This window comes from Symphalangus syndactylus, chromosome 12 (genome assembly GCF_028878055.3).
Source record: "Symphalangus syndactylus isolate Jambi chromosome 12, NHGRI_mSymSyn1-v2.1_pri, whole genome shotgun sequence".
NCBI classification, from domain to species: domain Eukaryota; kingdom Metazoa; phylum Chordata; class Mammalia; order Primates; family Hylobatidae; genus Symphalangus; species Symphalangus syndactylus.
In genome coordinates, this window is record NC_072441.2 from 130,237,087 (window position 1) to 130,255,702 (window position 18,616).

Below are 18,616 nucleotides of genomic sequence, written 5' to 3' on the forward strand. Positions count from 1 at the left end.
GGGATTCCAAGGTAGCCTCAGGGACAAAGCCTTCTTCAAGTTTCCCTCCTCTCCCCTCACCCCAGCCCTCATCCCAGCAGCCCCAAGGACCTTCCCCTTGAAGCTCATTGTGTCTGTTCTGGCCAGGGCAGGGGAGGCAGGCAGGCCAGTGAGGCTAGCCTCCTATTCATCTCAGAGCCCAGGCATTAGGGGAGGGGGCCCTCCACAGCTCCCCCATGGGCTCTGCTCCAAGGACTCTCAGCCTTAGCCTCCTGCACGGGGGAGCAAGGGAGCTGGCAGGGCGGAGGGGGGCAGGGATGCTGAGGAGGCTCCAACAATAAAAGCCATCATCGGCCACAGGTGCTTCCTGGATCTAGCTTTTTGTCTGACTGTTTTGAATTATCTCCCCAGCAGCTGCGGCATCTCCAGGCAGCCTGAATCCTGAGAATCTGGGGTTGCCATGGGGGTAGGGGAGGAGAGGCTGAGCTGATGGCCTTCTTTCCTTCAAAGAGAGAAGCTCCTCACCCATCGTGCCGTGTGAGAGTGAGCTGGGAAGACGGCCTGCCTGCTGTCTTGGGTACTGCCTAACCTTGCAAGCTGCTCACTCAGCCACAATTCCTGAAACCATTCCCAACCTTCTCCCAGGATCACATGTCCCTAAAACAAATTCTACTGTGGCCCTGGAGAGGAAAGAATAAAAGGGAGAAAAACAGAGGGTGCCCTTGGGCTAAGCGGTGCACGTGTATGCCCCAGTATAAAACATGAATTCCACAATGTGAGAAATGACACCTTAGCACCTGCCTGACAGCCAGGTCTATTTGCTTGTCGGCCAACATCCAAGAGAGGCTTATGTGCCAGGCACTGTGTTAAGACGTCATCCCATTCATCCTCATGACAACCCCATGAAGTAGGTAGTATTATTATTCTTGTGCTACAGCTCATTGCTGCTTCAGACGATTAAGTAACTTGCCCTTTGTCATACGGCCTGCAAGTTGTGGAGTCGGGCTGTGGACCCATATCACTCTACCTCCAGCTCAAACTCTGACTACTTAACACAGTCTTTGCTCCACTGAAAAGGTGCACAGGAAATGTGTATTGAATGTATGAATGGAGGGTCGGATGAATGCACAATGCTAATAATATTAATTACTTAAATGTTTTGGCTGCTTACTATTTGCCAGACACTGTTCTCGGTGCTTTGCCAGTGTTCACCTTCATAATCCTGTTGAAGTACCCTGTGAGATACAGGCTTCAACACCCTCATTTCACAGAGGAGACTGAGGCGCAGTGAGGTTAAACTCACCTAAAGTCTCAGCCAGAGTTGTTGAATAAATGAGACCCTGACCAAGCTCAGATATGCCCCAGAGACCTACCCAGGGCTCGCTCCCTCCCCTATTCCTAGCCTGGGCTCAAATATCACCTGCCGGTGACCAGACCACCTTCCCTGAGCAGCACCCTTGACCCCCACTCCCACACCTGTCTCTGTTTTATTTGCTCTTCAGCAGTTGGCAGTGTCTGACATCCTCTGTTTTACTCTCTGTCTTCTGCTTTGGAATGTAAGCTCTCAGAGATCAGAGACATTGTCTGTTTGCATCATGCTGATACCCACCTCCTAAAAAAGTGCCTGGGACAGGGTTAGTGCTCAGTAAATAACCGTCGACTAAACAAATGAAAGCGTGACTCAAAGCACTGGCTCTCAGCACCAGACGAGGTTTTCCTGGGCTGCTGTCACCGGGCCCAGCAGGGGCACCCTGGTACTTTCTCCTGCCATGACAAATTCCCACTGAATTGGATTGTATTCCCTGCCACACATGGATGACATTCTCCAACACATGTGCCCCATGTGCCATTACCTCTTTCCAGCCCTGTCCCCCAGAGCCCAGCGCCCTCTCCTGAGGGGACCTCAACGAGCCCGGCCCCAGTGACCCCAGCTGCCGCTGTCTCCGAAGCACCTTCCGCGACCCCCACCGCCCTACCAGAGGATGAGGATCCAGCCCTGTCCCCACACCTCCTGCTCCCCGACAGCCTCAGCCAGCTGGAGGAGTTTGGCCGGCAGAGGAAGTGGCACAAGAAGCAGAGCACACACCAGCGGCCGCGGCAGTTCAATGACCTCTGGGTCCGCATCGAGGACAGGTGAGCCAGGGAGGGCAGGTCTGCCCAGGAGCTGGGCGTCTGCACCTGGGGTAGTATACCCTGAACCCCCCACAGCTGGGCACACTGTCATCAGGCCAGCCCTGCTCTAAGGAAGTGTGGCAGGTGGCTTTCTACAGCACATTCTCATCTGATTTTTTAGTTTTATCCTCAAAACAAAAGCAATTCAACAACAAGTACAATTCTCTGCATCTTAAAGGTGAGGAAATAGAAGCTTTCTTCAGGCACAGTGCACAAATCTGCTTTGCACTCAACTTTCCTGGGACACACTTACACAAACAGGGTGCCATTTGTCCCACGGACTGGAGGTGAAACTAGGAGAAAATGGAACAAGCTGGCTAAGCCAAAAGGCATGAGCTCCCTGTGCCTGGAAGGTGTGAGTAGCCGACACCCTGGCAGGAAGGCTGCAAAGGGGACCGTGCTCTAAGAGAGAGATGGGATAGATGGTGATCAATGCCGTTGAAGCTGTGGGCTCTGTCTTAGGAGTGCATGGGGGATTTGTGATATATCTTGTTGAAAATGGGAAGATACAAGAAATCATCCTAATGCACGGAGACCCTTCTGTCCTCTTCCTATATCCCCTCCTGCCACCTCTACCACCCACCTCAGCTTGTCTGTCACCAAAGTCCTGCTGTGACCAGGATGCTGTCTTCCAACCTCTGCCTGCAATCTCAGTACACAGGAGTTTCCCTAGATTCCACTTTTTGGCAGGAATCTCCATATTTAGTGAACAGTGTTGCTAGAGCACAGGGAATGTCCCAGGGAGGGACTGTCAGTGATGGGGTGGAGTCCTACCCACTGCAGTGGCCCAGCCCTGAATATGCCATGCTCAGCAGTCATACAGTCTGCATCTCAGAGTCTCTATGAGAGGGAGCCTCAGACTCTGTGTCTGGACCGTAGAGATCACCATCCAGGATTTTCCCCCAAAACCCTAGAGAGAATCACCTTGGCTACTTGTTAAATAAACAGATTCTCAGGCCCCACCGCAGACCTCATGTATCAGAATGTGCAGGACAAGGGCCTGGGAATCTGTAAGTTGCGAGTACACCTGGAGATTCTTCTGAGCAGCTGTGGGAAACCCTGACTACGCTCTGCATTATAGATGGTGAACCAAGGCCCGAGTCGGAGAGGGTTTGACCAGGGTCACCACAAGGAATCAAGGGCTGCCTCTTGCACTTTGCACTTCATGAATCTTCTACAGCCAGGTCTCAGAGCCAATGACAAAGTGTTGACATGGTCCAGCCCTTTATCATAAACTGTGGGGTACACACTATCTTTAAAAGACTTCCAGCAAATAGGAGTCAAGCCCATTGATCCTTTGGGCATTGGTTTCAGAGAACCTTGGGTTACTGAGAAATGTACTTCTGCAGAACCTGGCCCTGTATATTAGTCTGTTCTCACGCTGCTAATAAAGACATACCCGAGACTGGGTAATTTATGAAGAAAAGAGGTTTCATTGACTCACAGTTCCACATGGCTGAGGAAGCCTCACAATCATGGCAGAAGGCAAGGAGGAGCAAAGCCACATCTTACATGGCAGCAGGCAAAGAGAGAATGAGAACCAAGCGAGAGGGGTTATAAAACCTTCAGATCTCATGAGACTTATTCACCACCACAAGAATAGTATGGGGGAAACCGCCCCATGATTCAATTATCTCCCACCAGGTCCCTCCCACAACACGTGAGAATTATGGGAGTTACAATTCAAGATGAGATTTGGGTGGAGACACAGCCTAACCATATCACCCTGCCTGCCTAAGGCATTACTGTGCCTATATTGGCTATGACACATTTGGGTCACGTGCCCAGCATGGGCCTCCCCCTTCTAATTGGGAGTGAGGGCATAGAGTTACTGAGAGCCACTTTCGTCAGTGGCAGGGAGGGTTTGCAGGCTGCCAAGGAGGCTTGAGGCAAGTGAAGGAACCGGCAGCCCATTAAAAGTTCCAATTAGGCTGGTCACTCAGAGTCCTGATCAACACACCAGGGTGATCAGGAGACCTGGCCAGCGGTGGGGCCAGCCCATGGGGTGACGGGAAGCTGGGCTGTCAGCTCCAGCAATGGAGCTCCAGCCCCTAACCATGTCTGAAAGGTAAATTTCAGCAAATGACTCCAAACGGCTTCCTTCTCACAACACATAGCTCCGAAACACAGAGCCTGATTTCAGGAGAAGAAAACAGCTTTTCTTTGGCAAGAAGGGAGCCCCTTCTCTATCCCCACAGGTAAATTGCAGTTGGCTAACTTTATTCCATCTGGTTGGGTTGGAGAAGAAAGTTTCCACCACCGCCTGGCAGCCTGTTTGTTGAAATTTCTTGCCGCTTCTAGGGGAGCAGGCCCTGAGCTCCCTGAGAGGTCTAGGTGCAGGGCACAGTCTCCGTTGCTCCCAGGGGACTCGCCCCACCCTCCTGCAGTCCCCAGGTTTCCAATTTTCTAAGAGAAGCAGATGAGAGCTCTCTGGGGGTGACCTGGGGCCCATTGATAGTCCTTCTAACAAAACCATTTTTGGGGAAGCTTTTACTCCCATTTCTCATTTTTCTCCTCCGAAACCCCATTGGAGCCATCCCCTCCTCCCCATCACCTCTCCCAGCTCATCTTGCACCTGTCATCCTGGCCCCAAGTGCCCTCCCGCATGGCCGCTCCTCAGCCTGTGGTCCTACAGTGCCCCCCACGCCGCTGCTCAGCCCAGATGCAGGGCCTTCACCTTCTTTCCGCCTCAGCCACCACCCTGCTTCCTCGGGGTCTGCTGCCGCTGTCCTCACCAGGCTGTGTGCCACCCGAGGTGCCCCGTCCCACCTCCACACCTTCGTCCTGCTCCTCTCTCTGCTTGGAGTGGGGTGCCAGTGGATATTTGTCAAGCTTCCCCTACTGTGCCAGATACCTGCCTCCATTCTGTCCCTTTCTCTGTCAAGAATTGTGGAAGGTAGGCCTATTTTATCCCAGAGGAAACAGACTCAGCAGGTTAGGTAACTTGCCTAAGGCCAGGCAGAGAGTCAGGCAGACCTGCCTGACTCTAAGGGTCGCTGTCATCACCCAGCACCATGTGGTTGCCCTTCCCCCTCTCCCCGGCCCAGCTAAGCCCTCCCTTCCTCCACGCAGTGCCGGTGGGTGCCCCTGTCCTGACACAGTAGCACAGACTGCGAGTCTTCACTCATACTCTAGGCCGGGAGACCGTGAGAATCAGATCTGGGTTGGGCTGGGAGCAAGTGTGAGAAGGAGGGAGTGAGCCAGGGATGCACCTGGAGCGCCTGTCCCGGGTGCCACCTGGAACAGGCTGGCCTCCCCCTTGCCCCTTATTACCAGAGATGTAAACACACACTGGAGGAAGTTTAGAGAAGCAGTAGCCCATGGCAGGATGATTTGTGGGGACCCATGGAAAGGGCAGACGAAGCGTGTGTCCACAGATGGCTGTGCAGTGGTAGAATATTCTTGGGGAACCCCCACCTCTGAGAGCCAGGCTTGGGGGAAGGGCAGGGCTGTGACCAGGGTGCTCTGAAACAGGGTAGAGGTCATTTCTGTGCAGTGTGGGATCTGTAGCACTCCTTCAGTTTCTCCTTTTGTGCAGTTAGGGCCTTGATGGATCTTTGGAGGTCATACCAGCTCTGATTCTCCAAGTCCACAGCTGACATGGGAGAGGAAGGGGAGTTTCATAAATAGGGAGCAGAATGTCTGGGCCATCTAGATTGGAAGTCCTTGGGCAAGCCATGCTGGCCAGGTGTAGGGAAGAGACTACCTTCCCAGTGCCAGGCATGGCCCAAAGCAGGGCATAGAGGTGGGTGACAAGACAGATGCAGAGCCTTGGTTCCACCATGCAGGGGGAGGGTGTGCAGGACACATGTGCCTCAGGGTCATTGCCTTCTGGGTCTCAGCTTCCCCTGAAGTTTGAGCAGATGGCTAGAGCTCTCAAAGAAGGGAAGAGATGCCGTGTCTGCCTCCTGCCTCCAGATTCTCCAGCTCCAGTTCCCCATAGCACAGCCAGGCCTCCTTCTGGGACGGTTCGAGATGGGCAGAGTCTCCAGGTGAGGACAGGACCCCATTAGATTAGAGGCAGAAGATGACCCCATCAGATTAGAGGTAGAAGATGCCCCCACGAGAATGGGAAGCAGGATCATCCAATGAATAAAAACAGACAGATTCAGGCAGAATGGGGTTCAAATCCAGTCCTCTCTTTTACTTGCTTTGAGGCTTAGAGACTATGTGAGATGATGCTCGTAAGCTTGAAGCTGGCATCAGACCACCAGTAACACTCGGTAACAGTTGCAGCTCGTATTGACGCCTGTGACTTTCAGAGTCTCTGGTCTGAGATGACCAGCCCCCTACCCTAGCAGAAAGGGCCTTCGGCCTGAACCCTTAAATGAGGCATTGGGTAGGTGCTCTGAACTTCCCCCAGTTTAACAGGAACATGTTGGGCACATACTGCATTTACTGCTAGTGAGGGACAGGAAGAGGAAAAGTCTCATGTCATGGCCAGGGACAGATGGCTCCCAGTGTGGTGCCACCAAAGAGCCCCGGAGCCACAGTCCGGACACCCTGCCTCAGTTCTCCTGAGTGATCTTGGTAAGTCCCATTTCCTCTCTGGGCCCAGTTTCCCATCTGAGGGACAGACAGGCCCTTCCAGCTATGGCTGCTATGAAGCTATTAGAAAACAAGCCTGTCTGCCCTGTGCCCAAGATGGAATTGATCAGTCATGGCCCAGTGAGGCTGAGCAAGGCGTGAAGGCATTCCCAGCACAGAAGACCATGTGGACAAAGGTGTGGAGGCGGGAGGAGCCCTAGATATCCCAAAGTCCTAGATATCCAGAGCTGCAGGCAAACCAGTTGCTTTGGATCTCTCATCCGACCTGCTTGGCCCAGGGAGGCTGAGGCCCAGACTGGAATCACAACAGGGTCTCCGCTAAGTGATCGCAGTGAGATCTCTACCCCCAGGCAGAGGGCCACCTGTGACCCAGGCCCTGTGTGCCCCAAATCCGGTCTCCTCTGTGTCTCCTTGAAGCTCTCTAAGGAGGTCAGTCAGGGCACAGCCCACCAGCCCCTTGTACTGGCAAGAAGGCTTGGGATGCCCGGAACCTAGACTGGGATGGCTCTCAGAGACCCTCTAGTGCCGAGATCCACCCCTTGGAGGTGCCTCATGGTCAGACAACCGACAGCGTCTCAGACACACACAGCCTTGCTTTCTGCCTCGGGCTTGTGCTTTCTGCGTCGGGCTTGTGATTTCTGCCTCGGGCTTCTACCTAAGATCTCGCTCTGGCTTCTGCTGCTAGGAAACATTTTAAAGTCCATGGGGCTGTTCCTGTTCATTGTGTTGATGGGGAAACCGAGGTCTAGAGGATAGCACTTGCCCAAAGTCACACAGCAAGCCAGGAACGCACTACAGCCTAGAGCCAGGCTTCTGCCTTCTGCCCAAGCAGAGGGCCTCTTCCCCACTTTGGGGTCCCTGTTGACTCAGAGCCGATGCGGCCTCTTGGTGCCAGCCATCTGTGGAGCCTGGGAACACTTGCAGTGTTTGGTTTGGCTTTGAGGCCACTTTGCCATGAGACAGTTTCCCCCATTGTGAGCCTAGGAAGGGGTGGGGATCTGGACTGGGGGACTGAGCTTTGTGAGCAGAGTCAGGCCCAGGAGGTGGGCTGGGGGCATTTGGAGGGGCTTGTCCTCCACCCGCCCACCAGTCCTGCCCCGTTTCTCTGGGACTCCTTCCAAGCAATAAAAAGCCCGCTCAGGCTCCAAGCGGGAGTTTTCATCTTTGGTTTTCAAAGTGTGAAAGAAAATGCCTTCGGGCACCTTGTGAGACATAGTATTCATAACTCCTACTTGGTCTCGCCTTCTAACGGTGGGGGCCCCAGTGCTGGGCACCTCAAGGGGCACACCAGCCTGCTGTCCTGAAGCCAGCCCACCAAACCAACAGTTCCTCAGGCTGAAAAGATGGGGCAGCAGCTAGGAGGACGTTTCTATGGACTTCTTGTGTTTTGTATGTGGGTTTCTTTTTTTTATTTTTGTTTTTGTTTTCATTAGGAAAAAAAGGGAGGAAAGAGACTGAGGTAATGATCCCTGCCGGGCACAGGCACTAATCCCCTCCAGGGGCTGAGGCCAGATGAGGCCTCAGTGTCCCCGCCTGGCAAGCCTCCATCTGCGGGTTTGAGAGCTCTCAGCCGGAAGCACCCACGCTTCGCTCATGGGCCCTCCATCAGGGGTTTGCTCATCTGTTCAGTCAGGGCCAGCTCCTTGGCCTATCTCAGGCTGGGGAGACACTGTCTCTTGCAAGAAATCTGAAGTCCTTCAAGCTCAGTTTCCACACCTTAGAAAGGGGAATAATAATAACATAACACTTGTCTAGCACCAAGCAATGTCTGCCAGCCACTGTAAGTGCTCTGTAAGTGGAAGGTGTTATTATTAGGAGAGACACAGACACAAAAATATTAATAATGATGCTAAAAAGAGCCAACCTCATCTAGCACTTCTTGTGTGCCAGGCACTGTTCGAAGCACGTTACATATAGAAACCCGTGCAAACCACATATAATAAATGGAGATCTACAACACAGAGAGGTCAGTGAGAAATGTACAAGGTTTGGGGGAAGCCTTAACTGCCCCAGGTGGCATTGAGGGATAGAAGGCAGATCAAAGAAGGCCTCCAGGGGAAGGCCATTGAGTCTGGCCTTCAAAGGTGAATAGGAAAATGGCAGCAAGACTGTAGGTGTGATGGAGAGGGTGGTATGTGTTGAGAGAACCATGAAAGGGGAGGGCAGTCAGGCCAGATCAGGCTAGCACGGGGTGGGAGGCACAACATGCTCCATTCTGTGGGTAAGGGACATTGGAAGCCACTTGCCCCCCCCCCCGCCGTTCCACACACACACTACTCAGAAACGCCATGCCTGCATCCTCTGGGTGGAAGAAGAGTTTGCTCCCTCCCCTCCTGATAGTTCCCTGGAGTCTCTCTAAAGACAGAAGATCATGGCACATCACACCAGGTTGAAAGGAACCTTATGCAAGCTGCAGGGCGTGCTGAAGGCCAGAGCATCACCAGAAGAGAGTAGAGGGAGAGAGGGACGGGGCATTGAGTGAGGACCCCTCTCTTTAATGACGTACATCAAGCCAGGACAGAGTGCCAGAGGCCGTTTGGACAGCTGCTCCCAAGCCAAGAGCCCATGTGGAGTCAGGATGTGCTTGGTGGCCCTGGGTTCCCTCCCCTGCCCACCCGGCCTAGCTGAGGCTGAGCCAGGGCTGTGTGAGAGGCGTCTGGCCAGGCGGTGGCCTGGATTGAGTTCTGGTGGTGATGATTACAGGCTCTCACCACTGTGATTATGGCCAGCTGTTAGGACCTCACAGCCTAGCCCGAGGAAATGCAGCCCAGAGTGACCCAGGGCAGCCTGTCGAGGGGGGGGGCAAGCAGTGGGAAGCGTGGCAGGAAGGCACGCAAGCTGCAGACCCCATGAAGCCTGCCCTGCCCTGTTTCTACAGCCTACCATCTAGGCTGGCCAGCCCAAAGGGAAGGGCAAGCTTCTTGCCCACCCATCTGCTAGTGAGCACCTACTGTGTGCCCATTCAGATCCTGGCCCTGCTTTGTGTCCTGGAGGAAAGCCACTTAACCCCTTTGTGCCTCAGTTTCTTCCTAAGTACAATGGGAATGGGGACAACAGTCATCCCTGCCTCCCAGTGTTGTCACGAGGTCCAAAGGTTAAGGAGTGGCCCGTGCTTCACAGAGAGCGTGGTGCAGGGGCAGGGCTCTGTACGTTCTTTTCTCACCATCCAGGAGTGCCCTCCCCATGCTGGAACTAAATTCACTCTGCCTTTCAGGCTGACTGTGGCCTCCCTGCTTCCAGGAGGCCCTCATGGCCTTCCCTTCATCTACCTCCTGCCCCCCGGTGCTCCCCTCTGGGTGATGGGGCTTGTGGGTTCCTCTGTCTGCATCTGCATCTCTGTCTGCCTCCTGCCGGCTCAGGGTTCCTCGAGGATAGGCATGGCCATTGCTTCTGGGCCCAGCCTGTTTCTCTATCCCAGAGCCTGTCCCTCTTGTCCGCAGGTCTCCTGTCAGACTCCTGAGCTCTCTGCTAGGCCTCTGTAGTTGGGCACTCCCTCCCCAGTCCCTGTGTTAGCCTCTGTCTCTCTCTGCCTGTCCATTTCCTATATGTTTCTTTCGGGGACCTAAGCCAGTAACCTGGCCCTGAGTACCCCCTGCCCCCGCCTCCAGCTTCCCAAGGCCACCATGTGCTGGGCTCAGGTCAGCCTCCAGTTGGCTCCTGCCCTGACTCTCCTTCCATCTCTCTCTGTCACATGGGCTTTCTTGAGCCAAGAATCTCACCTGTTATTTCTGAAACTAGATTCTGTTTTTGTAAATTCGTGAAGGACTGCACCTCTCACTAAACACATCCTGCAGCTGTGCAAAGTAAGGCAGACCCAGGGCTCCTGCCTCATGGCGTCCCACTCCCACTTTCCTCTGGGACCTGACCACCAGGTAGCCTCCCCAGCCACCACACAGCCTCTCTGAGCCTCAGTTTTCTCATTCATGGAAAGGGAGCAATGAGACCCATTTTGAAGACTTGTTATGAGGACCAGAAATACTGCTTGTAAACTGCTGAGCTCATGATGGATGCTCAACAAGCGGTAGTTATGACGATGGCAGGGAACGCGGTGGGGTTGCTTGTCTTGTTTTCTGCGTGTTTTGGTGGTCTGCAAGGGGAGAGCAACCAGCAGGCAGGGCACCTGTGTACCTCGATGACTGACCACCCCATGGTACCCCAGATCTATTTCCCCAAAACACTATTCTTTCTGCCTGGGACCCATTCTCTCGAGTGGTGACATCTGAGTGGCTGAGAGGTGACAACCTGTGGCTGCCAGGGCCTGGCCCATCCCCCAGAGCCTGGCATAGGGGGTCCGTGTGGACTCTGGAGCTCAGCCAGGCTGGTTGTGTGGCTCTGGGCTGCCCGGTTTGCCTGCTCAAGCTCCTTGTTCCCTTCTCCATTGTATGAGGCAAAATAGACCTGAAAAAATCAGATCTGAGCCCCAAGGCTTCTGCCCAGGATGAGGCTGCCGATGGTCACTCTGCCATGTGCTTCCTCCTTTCCAGCACCACCGCCTCGCCACCACCGCTGCCCCTGCAGCCCACCCACAGCTCGGGGACCGCCAAGCCCCCCTTCCAGCCCTCAGACCAGCTACAACAGCAGGACCCACCAGGGCCTGCCAGCAGCTCGGCACCCACCCTGGGCCTCCTCCCCGCCGTCGCCACCACCATCGCTGTCCACTTCCTGCTGCATAGCCTTGGGCCCTCCTGACCTCGGCCACCCCAAGTGGAGAAGCCAGAGAAATGATACAGGCGTCTTCGGCCACACCCCACTGCTCCTGCCACCACCTCCAGGGGTGCCCAACACCTTGAGGGCAGTCCAGATGGGATTGGCTAGACACTCTAGAGCTTTACTGTACCCAAGTTACATCTTCTTTTTTGTAGAAGGATCTTAATTTCCCATAGTGCTATGGGGCTCTTTTGTAAAATACATGTCCATATTAAAAAAGAAAAATGTATTTATTCTACCGATAAAACTATTTTTATGTGGCCTATGTTACAACCCCCTAGCCCTAGTGCTGGCCCGGGAGGGGAACCTGGGACATCAGTGACCTCCTGTGGACTGTGGCTCTGGACTGGCTTGCTCTTGGATCTCCGAAGCCTCCTGGGTCTGGGTTTGGCTTCTCCCACTGTGGGGCCCTCAGCGGGAGGGGCAGGCAGACAGGCTTAGCCTTTGCGAAGCTGGATTTGGGAGCCAGAGGTGTGAACATTGGCCATCCTCCCCTCTGCTGGATGCACCCGCGGCCTGGGAAGATAATTTAGGAAAGAGAATGCTGCTACTTTGAAACCCCTGAGTGTCTATGAGCTGGCCCTCCAGAGCTCTTGGTAAGTGTTTTCAACCAAAACGCTAGGGTGGGGTGGGGTGGGGTGGGGGGTGGAATACTGGTGCTGAGGAAAGCAGTCCCCACCCCACGGAACAGATGAATAAACAGATCCAGAGAGAACCAGGTGGGTAGCCCAAGGTCACACGGCAAGTGGGAGAGTGAGGACATAAATCCAGACCTCTCTGTTCTGGTGTCATGAATCCAGCTTGGGTTAAAGGAGAAGTTTCAATGTTGAAGTCCTGGCTAAATGGATTGAGCTGGGCCGAGGGACTGGAGTGGGCACAGGAGGGCAGTTTTAGAGACAGGGGCTTAGGCCTCACATGATGTTAATAGTGATGAGAGCTGCCATTTGTCCAAAGCCTGCAGCGTGGCAAGCACTTTGCACACTTGCTTCACTTATCCCTGTGCTAGTTCTGTGAGATGTGACTATCCCCATTTCACAGATGAGGAAACTGAGCCCCGCAAAGAGGTGAAGGGACTTGTTGAAGATCCCCCACCAGGATGTGGCCCCAGATCAGCGTGATGCAAAACAATTCCTGCCGCCTGCTCCCTGTTCTGCCACGTTCTGTCTGCCAGGGAAGCCCCAAGGGAGGCAGATCTCACCCAAACTGGGGCCAGCACAAGCTTTCACTCCACCAAGAAACCTTTTGGCCGGCTGCTTTGTTGACCCCTCTGGCCAAAGGGCTCTGACAACAGCATGTGCCATGTGTCGCATGTCCTGACTTGCCAGATCTTGGAGGCCATGAGAAGTTTTCCTGGCAAATCAGAGGCTGAGAGGTGGGCACAGCTGTGGGGCACCTGGGGAGGCAGAGCAGCCAAGTGGGGAGGCAGGTGACAGGGACTCCGAGAGACTTTAGCCCCTCGGCTCCTCAAGGTGGTGGTTGAGGAGACAGAGGACCCAGGTGGGCTAACTCCCAGGCCTGAAACCCCACGGGGCAGGTGCCTCAGTAATTACAGAGTCCTGGAACCTGAGAGCAGAAAGGACCCTTCACTTGATGGATAATAGTAACGGTAGGAGGAATAATAAGGCCCACAGAGAGGAGACACTTCTCCAAGGCTGCACAGCCGGGTGGACCTGCTGACTCCCAGCCCAGTGCACCCCAACTTTACAGCTTCGTGGGTTTCCCTTGGTAGGCTTGATGGCAGCTAATTGGCCCCAGTGCCATCTTGCCCAGCTTGGCAGCTGTCTCCCTTCTGAGATGGCAAGTTCTGGGCAGCTCATGGGATGGTCAGGAGTCCCACGGGCATCTTGGCAGGCAGCTGAATTCTTTACAGCTCAGCCCTGATGGACGTGTTTGAGCTTGAGACCTGGCAGGAGATCGGAGCTCTGCCTTAGAGGGCCCAGCCAGCCCCGTGGGCACCATGCTCTAAACTGAACTTGACCTCAGTCCAGGCTGGAGTTGGTTTATCCTTGGCAAAAATGTGACTTCCTATTTCTGAGCGGGAAGGGGCTTAGCTGACTTATAAAGCAGGCTCAGAAGTTGGACATCAAACGGATCGTGCAGAGCACTATTTGGATGAGATAAGTGTAAAGGAATTAGAAACACACAGGCCAGATTCCTCTCTATTTGGGGCAGAGTATGGCATGAGATGTATTGAGATGGAGCTTGAGGTTAATTAAAGATGAAGCATTTGGGTAAACAATCCAGGCACCTGACCGTGTGCCCAGATCTGTGCCAGGCACTGAGCCAAGAAGGTGAATTAATGCAGCGTGTAATTATTGAGCACATGCAGTGCCAGGCTCTGTATTGGAGCTGAATCTAACCACTCTCCTTGGCCCAGAGGAACTCTTTATCAAGATGGGACAAGCAGCGCAATGCTAGATTACGTCGTCCTGGCCCTTAACTTCAGGAAGATTCAGCCCTAGTCTTTCCCAGATCCCTCCTCTGGGCATATTAGGGGATCCTAAGCTCTCCCTTCCCCTAATTCAAGTGTTTAAAGAAAGATGGCTGGACTAACTGATGGGGTAGACAGGCACCTACACCAGAGCAAGAGCCAATGTGGTCAGACATCTGGTGCCAAAGTCCACCGACCCCTGAGGAGCACCAGCTGGCCAGGGTCTGAAATGAACTCAACTTGCTGACTTACGACCCAAAAGACTTGAGGCACATATATGCAGGAATCTGCATGGCTGGGGCACTTGGATTCTCTCATCCTGGGCCAGAGAACAACCATTCCATAAGCAGCCACCCACACCTTTGACACGATCTATCCACCACTTACTGACATTTCTTCCAGAAATGTTCTTTGTGCCTAGCCTCATAAAATGCTCCTGTTCCTCTAAGAAGTTTGTGTGCGCTTCTTAGACTTTTCTGTTTGACTGTGAGGCAGGCAGGAAAGATGAAAGGCCTGAGACCCAGCAGGTGAAGTGATCTGCTTAAGGTCGGGCAGCATGTTAGTGTGGCCCTGGGTCCTCTATCTCTCATGAAAGCTGACTGTGTGATGAAGGGCTCTCTGGAGCATGTCGGAATGGCCATGTCCCCAGGTCTTCCTCCAGTGGTGGGTCTGATGCACCAGCAGCCAGATGAAGACGGGGAGAGCCCTATCATCCACAGTGGAGGGAGAAGAATCAGGCTGCCAGGGAGCTGCAAAGGGCTGCTGAGGGCGCCTCCAGCCCTGAGAGGCAAAGATCTGGGATCTAGGAAGCATGGAACCTTGTGCTGTCTATGAGCAAATTTGTCCTTGCATTGAAAGACCCTAAGCATATTTTCTTCGTGCTAAATACTGTGTTATCTACAACTTCCTGGCCTCGGCTAGACCTGGGCAAGCCTAGGTGCTCAGGCCCCTTGTCCCACTTGCCTAATCTCCAGCCCAGGGCCATTGTCACAGTGGATCCCAAAGAGGAGGGAAAGTCCTTCTACATAAAGGAAAGTCTATTTAAAATGCTGTGAAGGACAAGAGAAGTTCTCTAGGGAATTGCAGCTTTGATGGCATCCTGTGTGGCAGACAACAGAATTGGGGCTGGTGATAATTTTTCAGTGACTGTGAGATAAGAACCAAAGTCCTCAGCCTCACCCATGAAGGGTCCTCTAGACCCTTCATGACCCAACCCTGCTGACCAGCCACATCTCTCATGTCTCTTACCCTGTGCCTGGCCAGCGTGATGTGCAGTCATCTCTAGAATAGACAGGATGTTTCACACATGCTGCTCCCTACCCCTGGAAACTCCCTTCTCTCCCCTGTAACTGCTCATCCATTGAGGATCAACACGGATAGCATCTCCTCCAGGAAGCCCCCTCCCATTCCTTTGTGCTTTCTTAGCATCTATCACAATACCCACTGCCCAGTGTTGTGACTATCTAGTTGTGTATCTGCTCCTCTCTTGGACTGTAGCTTAATGTCAGGGGTCATGTGAATTTGCTTTTGTGTCCTCATTTGACACAGAGGTGGTGCTCAACAGATGTGTAGAGAGAGAAAGAGGAAGGAAAGGAAGCAGAAAGAAGGGGAGGAAGAAAGGAATGAAGGCAGACAAGAAGGAGAGAGGCAGGCCTTAGTTCCGCCAGTGGAATAATTTCCACCAAGCCAAAGCTGTCTGGGGATGGCCCGGAGCCCCCGAGGGTGGCAAGTTTCCCATCGGGAGAGGCGTTTGAGCAGGGGCAGTGTGCCCACTGGCTGAAGAAGTGGTAGGAGAGTTGACGCTTTGGCGAGGGCCTGGTGTAGATGACATTGAGGGTCCCTCCTGGCTCTGCAATGATCAGGTTCTGTGAACATTGTTATTTTTCCAGAAATTCATCTGAGCAGCCAAAAAAAAAATCACCCCGCTGGCTGTCTAAACCAGTAAGGTTCAGGAATAAGTCCAGCCTCCCCACTCCACCTGCAACCACCACCACCCTCACAGCGCCCCCTTCAACGACCCAGCTGGGCTTGCCTGCTGCCTTTGGGCCCGGGAACTTCTGAAAGGTGGAGGAGAACTGAACTGGAACCCAGGCCCGCAGCCCAGCCCAGAGCTCCTTCCCGCTCTGCCCCACTCCCTGACCACAGGGGAGGAAAGAAAGGGTTCACGAGAACTGATTGACACCCTGCCTGGCTCTTTCCAGGGAGCATCGGCTATCCTCACTCTTCCTCCAGGTGGGAGCTGGGCTCTTCCTTTCTGGAGATACTCTGGATACTCCTTCACTTTGCTGGATGACCTTGGGCAAGTTCCTGTCCCTCTCTGAGCCTTCACTTCCTCATCTGTCAAATGAAGACCTTGTTTCCTGCCTGGGTGGTTCTAGGGCTGGAGGGCAGGGGTGACATGGACAATCTTGGGCCTCCATGGAGATGAGGTGCTTGGCTTTCTTCCCAGGACCCACAGGCTGCCACGGGATTGAAAGCATGTGGAGGCGGGAAAGGTGACAGAGTAGCATGCCTCGAAGGCCCCCTTCATCCCAGTCCTGCTGTGGGGAAAGTGGGCTTTGAACGGGATCCAAGTCTAAGATGTTTCCGGTGAGCTGCCAGGGACAAAGGGCTCTCAGACATCTTGGGTCCCCAGTGGCTGGGGTGGGCGGGGGCTGATTCAGCCAAAGGAGGCTCTAGCCCAGAACAGAGGAAGCCAGAGCCCCTGCCCCATTTCTGAGCCTCACAGAGCTTGTCCCCAAGTTGATTCACTGTGCAACACAGGCTTCAGATGCATGTATTTGAAAGGTATTCATGATGTTCTGTTATCACCTCTGCCCCTCACCTCTGTGAATTATCATGAAGAGTTCTTTAAGAGTATAATAGAAGACAAAGAAAGATGCTATTAATGTTATTTTGCCAAAAATATTTTTGTAGCATAATATATTAATAAAAGATATTATGAATTCAATGGCTTAGTGTTTCTGTGGGACAGCTCCCCTCTTCCCGCCAGGGAACTTTCAGGAAAATTGCCTTTGCTGGGAGGGCCGAGGCCTGCACAGAGGAGAGGAGTTGGAATGAGCCCAGTTTTCATGCATAGAATCAGGCAGACTTTGGGAGGATGGTTTCAGCAGGAACCCAATGGCTTGAGAGGCCTCATGCCAAATGAGGTCCAGATACCCTCTCCCCAGCCAGATTGAGCTGCCCAACGATGTGGAGAAGTAGCTGCTCGGGGACTTTAAACACAGCTCGAATCTGGGTTTCAGGCTTGGAGTCTCCCTTTTTTTTTTTTTTTTTTTTTTTTTTTGCCTTTCTCACTCACCAAAACCTACTGATTCTTCCCGATCAGCTCTTCCTACACACTCCCTCATCCCCATTGCTCCACCCTGGTCCAGACCTTTTACCTGAGCCCCTGCCACCTAGCCAGGCCCCTCCAGTCCACTCTCCCTTCGGCAGCCAGAGAGCGCTGCCAACCAACAAGAATGGCCACGTATCTCCCCTGCTTCGAAAATTCTTCAGCGTCTTCTCGATGCTGACAAAGATTACACAAGGCCCTCTTAAGATCTGGTCCCTGCCCACGCCTCCTACAAGAAAGCCGCCTCTTGCCAAGTCTTCCCCCAGTATTCCACACTCCAGAGTTACTGCCAGCCTCACTGTTTTCTAACTCCATCCCCCACTTCAGCACCCGCCACCTCTGCATTTGCTGTTCCCACAGCACTGCCAGTCTTTCCTCTTTATGCCTCGCCCTTTGCTCTGTTGAACTCCTACACATCCTGCACAACCCAGCTCCAATGATATCTGTTGCACAGAGACTTCCCCAGCTCCCCAAGCCATGCCTCCCCTCTGTTCCTACAGCTCGCTGTTCCTCGGGGCACTTAAGGTTGTGCTGAGATGATCTGCAGTGCCCACTCTGCCCCTTGGCTTCCTCATGCCAGGGCCACGGGTTGCCTCTCTGTGAAGTCAGCCTCAGCACAGTGGTTTATGTATGCCATATAGACACTATATATAGTGGAGACTTGTGGAAGAATGATGGAGTAAACGAAGAGGAAAGAAGGGAAGACTTCAAATACAACATGTCATATCTGTTCTATCACAGCACATCATACCATCCAGTGTCAGCTGACTGGATCCACATAAGGTATTCCTGCAGCAAGTTTCACCCGTGACGGACTTAGTCATTGGAATTGGGGGGAAGGAGGGACAGGTCACTGAAAAGTTTAGAGAGGAAGAGGACTACTCTAAAGCCCCAGAAGCTTCTACCAGAGGCAATTTATTGCCCATGGTTACTGAGTTCTTCTGGTTCCTACTAAGAGGAATATGGACTCCACACAGTGGCCCCACCTGCACGTAGGGTGACAACAATGCAACTGGAAGCTAACGTTTGTTTAGCATTTATGATGCATCAGACAATGTTCTAGGCATTTATAAATACTAGATCATTTCACTCACGCGGCTGCTCTTCCTTATCTCCATCTACAGATGAAGCAACTGAGACACAGGAAGGTTAAGAAACCCGACACAGTTTATAAATGCTGGAGCCAGGCTGGGAACCCAAGTAGTCCAGGTCCAGGCCTATTCTCCTCATTTTTACCTGGCGATTCCATGATGTCAGGTGTGGGCTGCGGCCCGTGAGGTGGGCAAGGATGCATCCAGCATCCGCATTTCACAGGTGGGGGACAAAGTCAGGAAGCGACTGAGGCCCAACACAGTGAGCCTCTTTCATGTCCAGAAGCCTGCCCAGACCTCTGTCCCACCCACCAGACTCTGGGCAGAGATCCAGAGAAGCCCTGCCCCACTCCC

The 18,616-nt window shown here is 53.4% G+C and overlaps 1 protein-coding gene and 1 long non-coding RNA gene across 3 annotated transcripts in view; one reads left to right on the forward strand and one right to left on the reverse strand.

The window, feature by feature from the left end:
• Positions 1 to 11,653, forward strand: part of TRABD2B (TraB domain containing 2B) — a 244,057-nt gene extending 232,404 nt beyond the window's left edge. Inside the window, exons 6-7 of one of the 2 annotated variants that reach the window (XM_055255268.1) lie at positions 1,843 to 2,112; positions 11,184 to 11,653. In XM_055255268.1, coding sequence (XP_055111243.1) covers positions 1,843 to 2,112; positions 11,184 to 11,388 — 475 coding nt within the window. In that variant the 3' untranslated portion in view covers positions 11,389 to 11,653. The remainder of the gene's footprint in view (positions 1 to 1,842; positions 2,113 to 11,183) is intronic. The other variant, XM_055255269.2, reaches the window with a different exon arrangement.
• The window catches only part of LOC134734573 (uncharacterized), a 299,170-nt gene that overhangs the window by 13,035 nt on the left and 267,519 nt on the right, over positions 1 to 18,616 (reverse strand). The gene's annotated exons all lie outside the window — the stretch shown is intronic.